The sequence below is a fragment of the Nomascus leucogenys genome, chromosome 4 (genome assembly GCF_006542625.1).
Source record: "Nomascus leucogenys isolate Asia chromosome 4, Asia_NLE_v1, whole genome shotgun sequence".
Lineage (NCBI taxonomy): Eukaryota > Metazoa > Chordata > Mammalia > Primates > Hylobatidae > Nomascus > Nomascus leucogenys.
The window spans coordinates 112,119,329-112,133,930 of NC_044384.1; the positions used below are offsets into that span (position 1 = coordinate 112,119,329).

General features: G+C 46.7%; 1 protein-coding gene and 2 non-coding genes across 4 annotated transcripts; all 3 read right to left on the minus strand.

Moving 5' to 3' along the window:
• Window positions 1-1,852: 1,852 nt before the first annotated feature.
• On the minus strand, window positions 1,853-7,577 carry RPSA (ribosomal protein SA). Of its 2 annotated transcripts, none has more exons than XM_003256883.3 (7): window positions 7,503-7,577; window positions 6,495-6,660; window positions 5,570-5,688; window positions 3,298-3,543; window positions 2,515-2,643; window positions 2,231-2,396; window positions 1,853-2,018 (listed from the first exon to the last, which is right to left on the minus strand). In XM_003256883.3, the coding sequence occupies exons 2-7, from the start codon at window positions 6,625-6,627 to the stop codon at window positions 1,924-1,926; spliced, it is 888 nt and encodes a 295-aa protein (XP_003256931.2). In that variant the 5' UTR covers window positions 6,628-6,660; window positions 7,503-7,577; the 3' UTR covers window positions 1,853-1,923. The 2 variants fall into 2 exon arrangements, with proteins under 2 accessions (XP_003256931.2, XP_030667946.1); XM_030812086.1 differs by having other exon boundaries at window positions 7,495-7,542.
• Window positions 3,090-3,243, minus strand: LOC115834940. Its single transcript, XR_004029925.1, has one exon. It is a non-coding gene; the product is annotated as a small nucleolar RNA SNORA62/SNORA6 family (small nucleolar RNA).
• On the minus strand, window positions 5,751-5,901 carry LOC115834941. Its single transcript, XR_004029926.1, has one exon. It is a non-coding gene; the product is annotated as a small nucleolar RNA SNORA62/SNORA6 family (small nucleolar RNA).
• Window positions 7,578-14,602: the final 7,025 nt, after the last annotated feature.

Genomic DNA, 14,602 nt, shown 5'->3' on the forward strand with positions numbered 1-14,602 from the left:
GAATGAACCCTGCCAAGGGAGACTACCTCCTCCCTAACCTTAGAATCTAGAAAGAGACTTTCTGGAACTGCTTTGAGAATGCTACCAAGGTCTCTTGGAGGTGCTTGGCACTAGGACACAAGTCTATGGAGAGGCTGGGTTTGCATGGCACCCCAGTAAGATGGGATGGATTATCCCATCCTGGAGGTTGCTAGATAGTCACAACAGATGTTTTCCACAATGTCAAGTGTCCGGAAATGCGAAGTTTCTCTGTTCACTGAACAGACTCCACCCAGAACCTGCTCATAAATGAGCTTAGTATACCTTACTCAGGCTCACATCACCTCGCAATGCTTCTCCAGCTCCCCTGTTGGTCAGTAGCCTTCTGGTAAACTGTCCCTGCTTCCCACCATCCTGATTCTAGCAATCTCTACCAGTGTTGCTAACCACTTGCAACTTCAGGATCCATCAATCTCACTGAATGCTATTCCACTTGGAGACGTTATAGGGCAGATTTTCCCAGCCTTGCTTACAGCCATAAGCAGGCTTCCCATGAAGACAATGCCTGAGGCGGCAGTGTCCCCACTGCCTCAGCACCACTGGAAGGAGCCCTGGGAATGTGGTCACATGTACATGTATTTTGTAAATTTTCCAAGAGAATGTATGAATCCATGTAAATCAGTTCAGGCCATCTCAAAATCTGCATTCAATCCAATCTATGGAAATGTCTCTATTTTAGTCTTGAGACAGGGCCTCACTTCGTCACCCAGGACAGAGTATACAGGGGCTCAATCACAGCTCACTGCAGCCTCCAACTCCTGGGCTCAGGTGATTCTCCCACCTCAGTCTCCTGTGTAGCTGAGGTACTATGGGAGTATGCCATCACACCCTGCCAATTTTTTGTATCTTTTGAAGAGAGATAGGGTTTTACCATGTTGCCCAGGCTGGTCCTGAACTCCTGAGCTCAAGCAATCATTTTGCCTCTGCCTCCCAAAGTGCTGGGATCATGGGTGAGCCAACATGACAGCCAAGAGTACTTTTTTAATAGGCAATGTAAATCTTGAAATCCGTTTAGGATGAAGCCACCAGCATTAATACATAAAAAACAAATATGGCCAGGCACAGCGGCTCAGGCCTGTAATCCCAGCATTTTGAGGTGGGTCACATGAGGCCAGGAGTTGGAGACCAGCCTGGCAGAACCGTCTCTACTACAAATACAAAAATTAGCTAGGTGTGGCAGTGCACACCTGAAATCCCAGCTACTCGGGAGCCAGAGGCACAAGAATCGCTTGAACCCAGGAGGCAGAGGTTGCAGTGAACTGAGATCACGCCACTGTACTCCAGCCTGGGCAACAGGGAAAGACTGTCTCCCCAAGCCCCTCCCCGGCAAAGACAAATATGGAGCATTATATTTTTTTAATACATACATACATACCTCTCCTCTCCCAGAACCTGTAGGCAAGCTGACAAGAGGGGCAATTAATGTCTCTCAATGTGGGGAAGGGCCATCGCTTCTCCAGGGCTTCCAGGAATAGTTAACCTAAGTGGCAGGAAGACTCAAAAATAAAAACCTAAGCTCTATAGAACTTACCTACGCAAATGGTTAATAAAAGTCAAGATCATCAGGGCCTCGGAAAAGTATACCTGAGGTTACCAACTAAGCATGTGTAACCACTTATATCTATTTTCAGGGCACAGATGTTCTCTACACAGGAAGGAAGCTCAGGGAAATTCTCAAGTGAAAAGCAATATACACTATCTACAGTGGGCTTTAGAAGTACAACTCATGTCTAGACATGTATTTATTATTATACTTTGGTATGCAATCCCAGGTATTCTGATCTGGAGTAAAAAGCAAACTAAATGAAGACAACTTTTAGAAACTGATGTTTATTTTCCATCGACCATTTTTCCATGTTGCTTAAGAGCCTATGCAAGAACAGCTTAAGACCAGTCAGTGGTTGCTCCTACCCATTCAGTGGCCTGAGCAGTGGGAGCTGCAGACCAGTCTTCTGTGGCAGGCTGAGCGCTCCAGTCTTCTGTTAAGAGAATACCAAAAAAAGCCATCAGCTCTGTCCTCAACGTAGTATTTTTCCTTACCCTACTCCCAACAGCAGTCTATCAGATGCTGTAGCACACTAGGATGAAAACCTCTTAAAGCTAGTATAAAAGCCACAGAGATCATTAAAGTTAGAATAAAACTGAGAAGTTGTGAAATATCAGCTTGATGCACTTTTATCCTGATACATACCAGTAGGGAACTGCTGAATAGGCACAGAGGGCACCTGTACACCTTCAGACCAGTCTGCAACCTCAGGCTGAGTAGCAGTGAACTCAGGAGCTGGAGCAGTCCATTCACCCTGAAATTCCTCCTTGGTCACTGCCTTTTCAGCAGCAGCCTGCTCTTCTTTTTCAATCTGGGTTACAAAAAAAAAAGAGGAAAGACTTACAGGGACTGACAAATTTTGCCTCCTAGAAGCACAGTCCAAGTTGTCCAATTTGCTTATGTAACCACAAGCCTTTGGAGAAGCTTACCTCTTCAGGATCTCTGTAGAAGTAGAGATCAGGCATGACCTCCCATGGGTGTTCACGGGAAATGGTGCCACGCATGCGCAGAACTTCCCGAGCCAGCATCCACCACATCAAACCCACTGAGTGAGCTCCCTACCAAGAGCGGCAGATTATTAAAAAGTGACATTTGGTCAAACCCAAACAGCAAGCACCTTCCTGGCTCCTACATCATCTAGGTACCAGAAGTACAGACATCTCTTAATTTAAAAGCAATCGTAACAGGGAGCATTATAATCAGGGATTTTCAACCTTGTCTGCACACTGGAATCGTAGGGATTGAAAAAAAAAAATGCCCGGACACTAGCATTTAAAAAAAATATCTGGGCAATTCTTATGCACAACTCGGGTTACAAATCAACCAATCTGAACCACACACAACCCACCTTTTTAGAATCTTATAGTAGAACCCATCAAGTTGGTGTGAAAACAAAGGCCAAGTGCCTGAGGCCTGAGCAAGAAACATGGACAAAGGCAGAAGAAAACACCCTATTTTCCAAACGTTTTCATTTCTCCACAAAGCTGTCATGCAGTAATGTTATACTTGTAGCAAGAATTACTATCAAACTCCACTCATTGGGCCAGAGACCCTTGTGGTGTTAGCGAAAAACTTGCCCCTCATGTAGCACACTACCTACACTTGCGAGTTCATCGGCCAGTCAGTAGCCTCAACTCCAAGCTCTAACAATGTGCACAGGAATGTTTTTTCTAGAGCAGGCATTCACAAACTCTAGATCATAAAATCATTACCTTGTTGTTGCACGGGATGGCAATGTCCACATAGCGCAGAGGAGAATCTGTGTTACACAGCGCGATGGTAGGTAGGTTAACGTAAGATGCCTCCGTGAGAGGCTGGTGGTCAGCCCTGGGGTCAGTAACCACAAGAAGCCGTGGCTCCCGGAAGGCTGCCTGGATCTGGTTAGTGAAGGTTCCAGGAGTGAAGCGGCCAGCAATTGGAGTGGCTCCAGTGGCAGCAGCAAACTTCAGCACAGCCCTCTTTGAAGAATTTAAAAGTTAGTGGTACTCCAGAGATATTTCATACAACAATCCTGGCACCCAGTAAGCACTTCTGGGCACTGGCCAACTTAATCACTACTACTCCATGTAAAGCAGGCACATACCCAGCTTTCCTTAACCTCTCTTACTTCTCCAGAGATTTCCTGCATACATTAAAAAGACAGCCTTGTTTTTCTACTATATATCCCAAGCACCTAGCAACATTACCTGGCCCAATCTAGATGCTCAGTGTATTTTTCTCAAGCAAGCAAGAACTGTCACTCAGTTCATTCTACAGCAATAACTAAAACTGCCTTTCTTCTACTGTGTACCAAACTATGTGGTCCCAGTAACAAGTCAGTTTCAGGAATAACCCTCTGCAAAAACACGCATGGGAACCTGTACTGTCAACACTGAAATAAAGTCTTTACTACATAATTTTTAAATCTATCAAAATAGTTGAGACGAATAAAATCTGTTAGAACTCTTAGAATTCAAGAAATCTACTAGTTTCCTCAACAGAAAAATTCTTCGAATAGAGCTGTGGCAAAAAAGATTCAAGTTTTACTAACTAGTCATTTCTTAAAAATACAAATTAAGGTATTTTTCATTCAAGTTGGCAAAGGTTCTCTTTGAGACAAGGCCTCACTCTGTCACTCAGGCTGGGATGCAGTGGACAGTCTTGGCTCCCTGCTGCCTCAACCTCCTGTGTTCAAGCAATCTTCCCACCTCAGCCTCAGCTGAGACTACAGGCACGCCAACACCACACCCAGCTCGTTTTTGTTAATTTTGGTAGAGACGGAGTTTTGCCACGTTGCCCACCCTGGTCTCGAACTTCTGGGCTCAAGCAAGTCACCAGCCTCGGCCTCACAAAGTACCCATATTACAAAAGCATGAGCCACCCACGACCGGCTTTTTTTTTTTTTTTTAAGAGACAGGATCTCACTCTGTGCCCCAGACTTGGAGTGCAGTAGCAAAATCATAACTTACTGCAGCCCCCAACTCCTGGACTTGAGGGATCTCCTGCCTCAGACTCCCAGTTAACAGGAACTATAGGTGCATGCCATCATGACTGGCTAAGATTCTTAAAAAATTTCTGTCCCAGTATTTCATCATTTCAACGTAAAAACTTTTGACTATGGGAAAATGTGATAAGCCACTTTAACAGAATTTCTAGATATTTAGTGGCACAAGTCTACACAAAATGAAATTATAAAGTCCAACATACTGCCAGATGCCCAGCATGTATGTTGAAAAGGTCTTACAGGCTGGGCGCAGTGGCCTACGCCTGTAATCCCAACACTTTGGGAGGCCGAGGTGGGAGGATCACTTGAGGTCAGGCGTTTAAGACCAGCCTGGCCAAATGGTAAAACCATGTCTCTACTAAAAATACAACAATCAGTCAGGCATGGTGGCACATGCCTGTAATCCCAGCTACTCGGGAGGCTGAGGCAGGAGAATCCCTTGAACTCCGGAGGCAAAGACTACAATGAGCCGGATATCACACCACTGCACTCCAGGCTGGGCAGGAGGCAACAGAGGAAGACTGCCTTGAGGGGGAAAAAAAAAACAAAGTCATAAGGGCGATTTCTATGGCTCCGTCCAACTTAAGTTATCTAAGAGTGGAGTTTGAGTTTTCTATTTTTTTTTTTTTTTGAGACGGAGTCTCGCTCTGTCACCTAGGCTGGAGTACAGTGGCGCCATCTCAGCTCACTGCAAGCTCCGCCTCCCGGGTTCATGCCATTCTCCTGCCTCAGCCTCCCTAGTAGCTGGGACTACAGGCGCCCGACACCACGCCCCACTAATTTTTTGTATTTTTAGTAGAGATGGGGTTTCACTGTGGTGTGAATCTCCTGACCTCGTAATCCGCCCGACTCCGCCTCCCAAAGTGCTGGGATTACAGGCGTGAGCCACCGCGCCCAACCTGAGTTATTTCTATTTTCTTATACCTTTCTGTACCTTTCTGTATGTCTCACAATGTCTGTAAGCTTTATTTCTATAATATAAAAACCACTGTTCCACAAACCTGGCCAGTATTCCTGGAGGATATAACACTGACATCAGCAGGGTTTTCAATGGCAACAATAGCACGAGCTGCCAGCAGAAGCTTCTCCCAGGTCCTCTTCAGATTTATGATATAGATGCCTAAGTGAGGGTAGAAAGATTTGTAACACTTGACTTGGCTGTGCATTCTTCCCAAGTTTACTCTATGTGGCAGCGAGTACTACCAAACTCCAGTCATAGAGGCAAGCTCTACTGGTGTTAGCGAAAATCCTGCCATTAATGTAGCACACTTCCGACACTCAGAAGTTCATGAGCCAAGACTGGCCTCCACCCTGAGCTTTAATAGTGTGCAGCCTAGATTCAGTTGGCTAAATCCATCTTTCCTTTCTCTTTCCCTGTACTTACTCCATCAGTGGTTCTTAAGAATCCACTTCCTGGCTTTCTGCCACTCTTTCCCTTTTATCATCTGCACTGATACAAGACTCATCCTAAAACTCCTTTACAGCATGTCACTCCCAAGTCCCTGGTAGCTTTATCTCTAAAATAAGTGCCTTAGCCAACTTAATGCCTTCCATCCTCTGGTTCTTCCAAGCCATATTGTTCATTCCCACCTCTCACCCCACTTTCCACTCAAAATTCAATAGCCTGTGTAAGTACCTATGAAGTTGAAGGCACTATGCGAGCTATTAGAAACTCAGCTGATGAACTTTCTCATGTTCATGACACAACCCAAGTCCCATAACTCAGGCAACTAACATATTCTTCCCCTGTAGCAGAAATCTTTTCTCCCAATAACAACAACATTTATTTAAAGTATGTTTTCAACCTAGGGGTCTGGCTTCATTTGAGGAAGATAGAAAGAAATCAACCAGAACAAACCACGAGAATAGCAAGCTCAAAATTTGTACTTACAGCTGGAGTAACAAAAAATTAAAGCAATGACTAACCATCACTTTTCCTTTTATAGATGTACTGTTCCATCTGGAAGTCAAGATTGGTGCCACCTAAGTGGGTTCCTGCTGCAAGGAACTTAAGGACATCCTCCTCCTTCACTTGCAGGACATCAAGGGCTCCGGACATTGTGAAAGTTTCCCTTTAAGTTACGACGGGAATCTGAAATAAGAGAGCAATCGATTTCTTTTCATTCCATTGAGTTAAGTGGGGTACACCCTTAAAAGCAACCAAAGACTCCATCTGCTACAGTGTCAGGCATTGAGCTTACAGTGTAGTGAAGGGGTAAACAGAAACTTAACTGATACATGTCGTGTATTACGAAACAGCGCACATCTTACTGAGGAAATGGTGTGGATGGCCGAATAACCGAGTAATAAAACTAAACGAAATTAGCGAATGGAAATTCAACACTTCTCAAGATAGGAATTAAGGAAAAGTTGCGGATGCACCAAGTTAACAACTAGATATAAAAGAGCAGCCATGTTTGGAATATGCAAACTAAAGGCAAAAAAGGTATGAATTTGTTTCAGGTATTTTCAAGCAGATTGTAGGCGGGTGCTTTGGAATTACTTCGCTGTATTGTCACCACTTGTTTGTCTAAAAACCCGAGAACCTTAACTCCTGACCCGCACGGCGCGACCGGGAAAACCCAACCAGCCCAAGTAGCTGGTGTAAATCAGCGCCTGGGCCTCGACTCACCGCCGTGTAGGGCTCCAAAGGAATAGCAACACGGGATGTTAGCCCTCTTTCTGCACTCCCGCCCACCCGCGGCCTAGCGCGAACCCCAGCTCCGAGCCTCCGCTGGAGGGCGGCCTCCACCCGCGAGCCCGAGCCTGGCCACGTGCGGGCCGCAGGCCTAAGGTGGGGCGCGCCGGGCGGGAGACAGACCCGGTCTGCCCGGCTTTCATCACTAGTCTTCGCACCCTTCATTTGAGCAGGAAAAGCTCATTTTTCTCCCCTTGGGAGGCGCCAGGGACGCTACAAGGAACTCACCAACTCACCCAGAACAACGCCGCATGGACCCCCCTACAGATACCGCGGAAAGGACAGGCGGCAGGAAATGACGTCCTTATATAGTCCATTGTCAGCCAATGGCAAAGAAAGTCGAGCGGAAGAAGGGCGGAGCTGGAGAGGAACGCTGCCGAGGCTGGGCTCCTTCTTCAGGAAGGCGGGCTTGCGGCGCAGGCGCGGACTTCTGGGCTGTATCCGGTAGCGGCATCCTGGTCGGATCTGGGGCGCTTGTGACTTTGGGGTTTCTAGTGCCACAGCGACGCCCTGTGCATAATTCCTGTCCAGCGCGCGGAACTGAAGCTAGTCAGCCAGGCGGGGCGTTCTTACCCAGCCCCTTGTACCTGCGAATATGAGCGGCTTTCTCGCCTAAGCTGCCGTTTTGTTACCTGAAAAGTAGGAATGTTTGTTCGACACAACAAACTGTTAGGTAAACAAAAACTTGAAGATTTATTTTATTTTATTTTCCTGGAGAACAGTTTAACAGGACGTAATTCAGATTTAAATGTTCACTTAGCGGAAGTTTCTCTGAAAAAGTTAAAAAGGACAAGACTGAACAGATGATACGGATTATATGTATCATTTTTTTTTTTTTTTGGTAGAAGAAAAATTTTGCAATATCTATCAGTAGGAGATAAGTTTGCCGGGCGCGGTGGCTTGTGCCTGTAATCCCAGCACTTTGGGAGGCCTAGGTGGGTGGATTGCCTGAGCTCAGAAGTTCAAGACTAGCTTGGGAAACATGGGGAGACCCCATCTCCACAAAAAATACAAAAATTAACCAAGCATGGTGGTGCGTGCCTGTAGTCTCAGATACTCAGGAGGCTGAGGCGGGAGGATAGCTTGAGCCTAGAGGTCAAGGCTGCAGTGAATATGATTGCACAGCTGCACTCCAGCCTGGGCAACAGCGAAATCCTGTCTCCAAAAAACAAACAAAAAAATAGTAGTTAATTGAAGGGGCGCGGTGGCTGTAATCCCAGCACTTTGGGAAGATCTCTTGAGGCCAGGAGTTCAGGAGACCAGCCTGGCCAACATGGCGAAACCCGGTATCTACTAAAAATTCAAAAATTAGCCGGGCGTGGTGGTGCATGCCTGTAATCCCAGCTACTGGGGAGGCTGAGGCGGGAGAATTGCTTGAACCCAGGAGGCAGAGGTTGTGGTGAGCGGAGATTGCGCCATTTGCACTCCAGCCTGGGCGACAGAGCAATACTCCGTCAAAAAAAAAAGTGCAGGTTCCTCTCCGGCCTGTTGAGTCAATCTGATTTCTGAGCCCACCCTAAAATGAACTCGTAGACCCTTGTGGCCACTCTTCCATAGGACAGCACATCCAGGTTCTCCTGCAAGTGGCTCTGCAGCTCCACTGAAGCCAGTATGATTTTCTGAGGAGCTTGGAAAGCCCTGGACCCTAGCACAGGTCACCCCCAGGCTGCTCTGCTTCATCACCCACCAAGGCTGAAGCACCTGGGGCTTGAGGGACAAATTCAGAGAAGTCACGGTCCCTTGCTGCAAATGCCTCCCATTTCCACGCTTTGTTTTGGAAAGTTTGTTGGCAGAAAGTCAGGCCACAAGCCTCCTCAGAGGTCCCTGAATCCCGAAACAATGCCCTGCCCCCTGCGCCCAAATGTACTCCTGCTTAACCCTTCAAGTGTGGATTGGGATTGCTGAGTAGTGAGTGCAGCTCTGCAGGGTTCCTCCAGGGGTCCCAGCCTTGGCATTAGGATCACCTGGGGAGCTTTTAAAATTTTTTTTTTTTTTTTTTTTTTTTTTTGAGACAGAGTCTCGCTCTGTCACCCAGGCTGGAGTGCAGTGGCGCGATCTCGACTCACTGCAAGCTCCGCCTCCCAGGTTCACGCCATTCTCCTGCCTCAGCCTCTCCGAGTAGCTGGGACTACAGGTGCCCGCCACCACGCCCAGCTAATTTTTTGTATTTTTAGTAGAGACGGGGTTTCACCGTGGTCTCGATCTCCTGACTTCGTGATCCGCCCGCCTCGGCCTCCCAAAGTGCTGGGATTACAAGCGTGAGCCACCGCGCCCGGCCTAAAATCTTATACCTGGGCGGAATATATCAGAATCTCTGAGTGAGACCCAAGCATCAGTAGCTTTTAAAGCTCTTGTAGAGGCTTCCCATTCACCCTCTGAGTGTTCACTGCTACAATGAACTGACAATAGACAAATTAACAGGAAAAGAAGCATACACTTTTTTTTTTTTTTTTGAGACAGAGGAGTTTCGCTGTTGTTGCCCAGGCTGGAGTGCAATGGCTCAATCTCGGCTCACCGAAACCTCCGCCTCTCGGGTTCAAGCGATTCTCCTCCCTCAGCCTCTCGAGTAGCTGGGATTATAGGCATGCGCCACCACACCCGGCTAATTTTGTATTTTTAGTAGAGATGGGGTTTCTCCATGTTGGTCAGGCTGGTCTTGAACTCCTGACCTCAGGTTATCTGCCCACCTCGGCATCCCAAAGTGCTGGGATTACAGGCATGAGCCACCGTGCCAGGCCAAACATACACATTTATTAATGTGCTTATGCACAGGAGCCATACGAAATATAAGACTCAAAGAAGGGCCAGATGGCTGAAGCTTGAATAGCATCTACTTCACAGGGAAGGGAGATGGTACGGTAAACAATTTAGAGGGCTAGTAAGTGATTTTTGGAAGGATAGGAATTAGTTCAAAGAACAGAAAATTTGCCTGAGACAAAGTTCCTGTGAGCTCTGGGGGAAACAGCAGCAAAGGGTAAGGGGAGGAACTTCACTGTGACCAAAGGTTGCCTTATGAGGCAAATAATGTCTCCTGGAAAATCTCTCAGAGCTACCCTCAGAAAAATAGATGAAAAGTCTGTCTGGGCATGGTGATGACTTTTAGTCTTTTCTCTTCCCAGTGGTTAATATTTCCTGGTTACCTGTTGAGATTCCTAGGGAGGAAGTTTTAAGACTATTGTATTTATTCTGGAGGAACCTACCTTATTCAGATAAGGGAACTTCAGACAAAGCCCCTCCAGATGCTTTGGGAAAAGGGGATCGAGAGATGGGGTTAGGGGAAAGTCAAAAAGAAAGCTTGGTTCTGACGCTGTTTCAGAAGCCTTTCAATTTTCTTTAATTCAAAGCATTCAACATGCCAAAGTGCCCTATTCAGTCAGGGGTATCATTTTCTGAGCCCCAACATTTTCCAGATGATTCCAATGTGCAGCTATATTGAGTTTAAAAACCACGATCCTAGACTCTAGAGTATTTCTTCTTTATTTTATGTAATTTTTTTTTTTTTTTTTTTTTTTTTGAGACAAAGTCTCATTCTGTCACCCAGGCTGGAGTGCAGTGGTGTGATCTCGGCTCACTGCAACCTCCGCTCCCAGGCTCCAGCAATCCTCCAGCTTCAGCATCCCGAGTAGCTGGGACTACAGGTCCGCACCACCACATCTGGCCAGTTTTTGTATTTTTGGTAGAGACAGGGTTTTGCTTTGTTGGCCAGGCTGGTCTTGAACTCCTTACCCCAAGTGATCAGCCCGCCTCGGCCTCCCGAAGTGCTAGGATTACAGGCATGAGCCACTGCGCCCAGCCTAGGGTATTTCTTGACTACCTAAGCTAATGGCTCCCAGGAGCAGAGAAGGAGAACTTAGAAGCTAGTTCTACCTAGAGGCTGTTGCATTGAGGCAGCTTTTTTTGGAGGGAGAGGTGACAAAAGCTGAAATTTAAGACACAGTGGATTGTTAAATTTTTTTTTTTTTTTTTGAGACAAGAGTTGCTATCTCCCAGGCTGGAGTACAGTGGTGCAATTGAGACTCACTGCAACCTCTGCCTCCCAGATTCAAGCAATTATTGTGCCTCAGCTACCCGAATAGCTGGGACTACAGGTGCACACCACTACATCTGGCTGATTTTTTGTAATTTTAGTAGAGACAGGGCTTTGCCATATTGGCCAGGGTGGTCTTGAACTCCTGACCTCAAGTGATCTCACTCGCCTTGGCCTCCCAAAGTGCTGGTGTGAGCCACCATGCCCTGCTGGTTGTTAAATTTATTTATTTATTTTTTGAGACAGAGTCTCCCTCTGGTGTGCAATGGCGCGATCTCAGCTCACTGCAACCTCCACCTCCCAGGTTCAAACGATTATCCTACCTTGGCCTCCCAAGTAACTGGGATTACAGGCACATGCCACCATGCCCGGCTAATTTTTGTATTTTTAGTAGAGATAGGTTTTCACCATGTTGGTCAGGCTGGTCTCGAACTCCTGACTTTGTGATCTGCCCACCTCAGCCTCCCAAAGTGGTGGGATTACAGGCATGAGCCACCATGCCCAGCCTGGTTGTTACATTTAATATCAACAATAAGTTAGAAGGCCAGGCGTGGTGGCACACACCTGTAATCCCAGCACTTTGGGAGGCTGAGGTGGGCAGATCCCTTGAGCCCAGGAGTTCGAGACTAGCCTGGGCAACATGGCGAAACCCTGTCTCTACTAAAAATACAGAAATATTAGCTGGGTGTGATAATGCATGTCTGTAGTCCCAGCTACTTGGGAGGCTGAGGTGGCAGGATTGCTTGAGCCTGGGAGGTTGAGGCTGCAGTGAGCTGAGATTGTGCCAGTGTACTCCAGCCTGTGGAATAGAGTGAGACCCTGTCTCAAAAAAACAAAAAAACCAACAAGTTATAAATGCACACTGCTCAGCCAGAAGTATATGGAAGGGGCATAAAGCATAACCTTGGTGAGCAGGTTTCAGTTTTGCAACCTCCCAGAGTCACTGCTGGGTTCCCTGTCTTGATTGGGCCCTCAGAACTGACTCACTCTAACCTTGGTTTGCCTCAAAATTATTTATCCTTTCTAACTGCTGGTTAAAGAAATTTCAGCCTCTCCTCATTTCTTTTGGGAGGAAGCAACTGAATGAAGTGAATAGAACGTTTCATTTGCACTCACACATTTGCTAATTGAGAAACCCTCGTATGCTTTTTCAGACTTTCCACCACTTAGAATCTATAGCTCTGGTCTTTCCTTTGCCTAAGAAATTGGATAGACCTAAATGTAATCAAGCCATCCAAGGTAACATCCAGTTTATAGAACATGTGTGAAACAGAAATGAGCTAAAACCATCAGAAAACAAATTCAGAAAATGGGACATTTTACAGGATACTGGGGCTGAGAATGCGTTACCTCAAAGACTGGCCCTTTGATATGCCTAGAGAGGCCTTAGACACTGCTTCAGAATCAAGGTTCCTCTAACTTTGTCTTGTTCCCCCATCCCCCTCTAACTTTGTCTTGTTCCCCCATCCCCTCAGTCCCTACAAAGACAATGTAGAACAAAAAAAGTGGGGAGAATGGTGGTGTCCTGGAATAAAGAGTTTTTTTTTTTCTTGAGACAGGGCCTTGCTCTGTCACCTGGGCTGGAGTGCAGTAGCTTGATCACGGCTCACAGCAGCCTTGACTTTCAGGGCTTAAGTGATTCTCCTGCCTCAGCCTTCTTAGTACTGGGACTACAGATGTGCCTCACCACGCCTGGCTAATTTTTTAATTTTTCTATAGAGACAGAGTTTGACTATGTTGCCTAGGCTGGTCTCAAACTACTGGGCTCAAGCAATCGATCAGCCTTGGCTTTCCAAAGGGCTGGGCCTACAGGCATGAGCCACTGCGCCCAGCCTAGAGATTTTTAAAACCAACTGCCGGCAAAGTGTGGTGGCTCATACCTGTAATCCCAATCCTTTGGGAGGCTGAGGCAAGAGGATCACTTGAGGCTAGGAGTTTGAGACCAGCCTGGGCAACATTGCGAGATCTTGTCTCTGCAAAAAATTTTTTTAAAAACTGGCTGGGTGTGGTGGCGTGCACCTGTAGTCCCGGCTACTTGGGAGGCTGAGGTGGGAGGATTGCTTGAGCCTAGAAGTTCAAGGTTGCAGTGAACCATGATCGTACCACTGCACTGCATCCTGGGTGACGAGCAAGACCCTGTCTCTAAAACATAAATAAAAGACCAAATGCCTTGTATGGACCTTGTTTGAATTCTAATTGATATAAACCAATTGTAAAAAATCATTGTTGAGACAGTCTGGGAAATGTGGATATGGATGATATGCAAAAAATGTGTTAAATTTTTCCAGGTGGGGTAATGACATTATACTTGTTAAAAAAAAGTCCCTAATTTTTAGAGATGCATGTTGAAGTAAGCCAGGGTGAAGTGATGTGATGTCTGGGATCTGTCTCTAAAAGCTTCATAAAAGAAAAAGGAGGCCAGGCGCAGTGGCTCACCCCTGTAATCCCAGCACTTTGGGAGGCTGAGGCAGGCGGATCACGAGGTCAGGAGATCGAGACCATCCTGGCTAACACAGTGAAACCCCATCTCTACTAAAAATACAAAAAAATTACCCGGGCGTGGTGGCTGGTCCCTGTAGTCCCAGCTACTCGGGAGGCTGAGGCAGGAGAATGGCATGAACCCAGGAGGCGGAGCTTGCAGTGAGCTGAGATCGCGCTACTGCACTCCAGCCTGGGCGACAGAGGGAGACTCAGTCTCAAAAAAAAAAAAAGAAAAAAAGAAAAAAAAAGAAAAAGGAGTGGCAGGGGCAGGGGACACAGGGGAGAGAAGCAAGTGTGGCAAAATCTTGGCAATTGCTCCATCTGAGCAATATGAATGAAGGGGCCAGTAGACCATTGGCTCTCCTATTGTGATGGCTTGAAAGATTTCATAATCATGTATTCTTTGAAAGCGAGTGTAATACAGCTTGAAACCTTTGCTTCTGTGTCTTCTTTTGACTCTAGCCCTACACTGCCTTATCTTTAGTCACCATCTGACTATTTTCCTCCCACAGAGCCCCACCTCTAATGAGCTTTAATAAGTCTAAGGCAGCCAAGAAGGAACCATTTAAAAAAAAAAAAAGGCTGGGTGCGGTGGCTCACGCCTGTAATCCCAACGCTTTCGGAGGCTGAGGTGGGTGGATCATGAGGTCAGGAGTTCGAGACCAGCCTGGCCAAGATGGTGAAACCTCATCTCTACTAAAAAATACAAAAATTAGCCAGGTGCGATGGCGGGCACCTGTAATCCCAGCTATTCGGGAGGCTGAGGCAGGAGAATCGCCTGAACCCGGGAGGCGGAGGTTGCAGTGAGCTGAGATCACGCCACTGCAC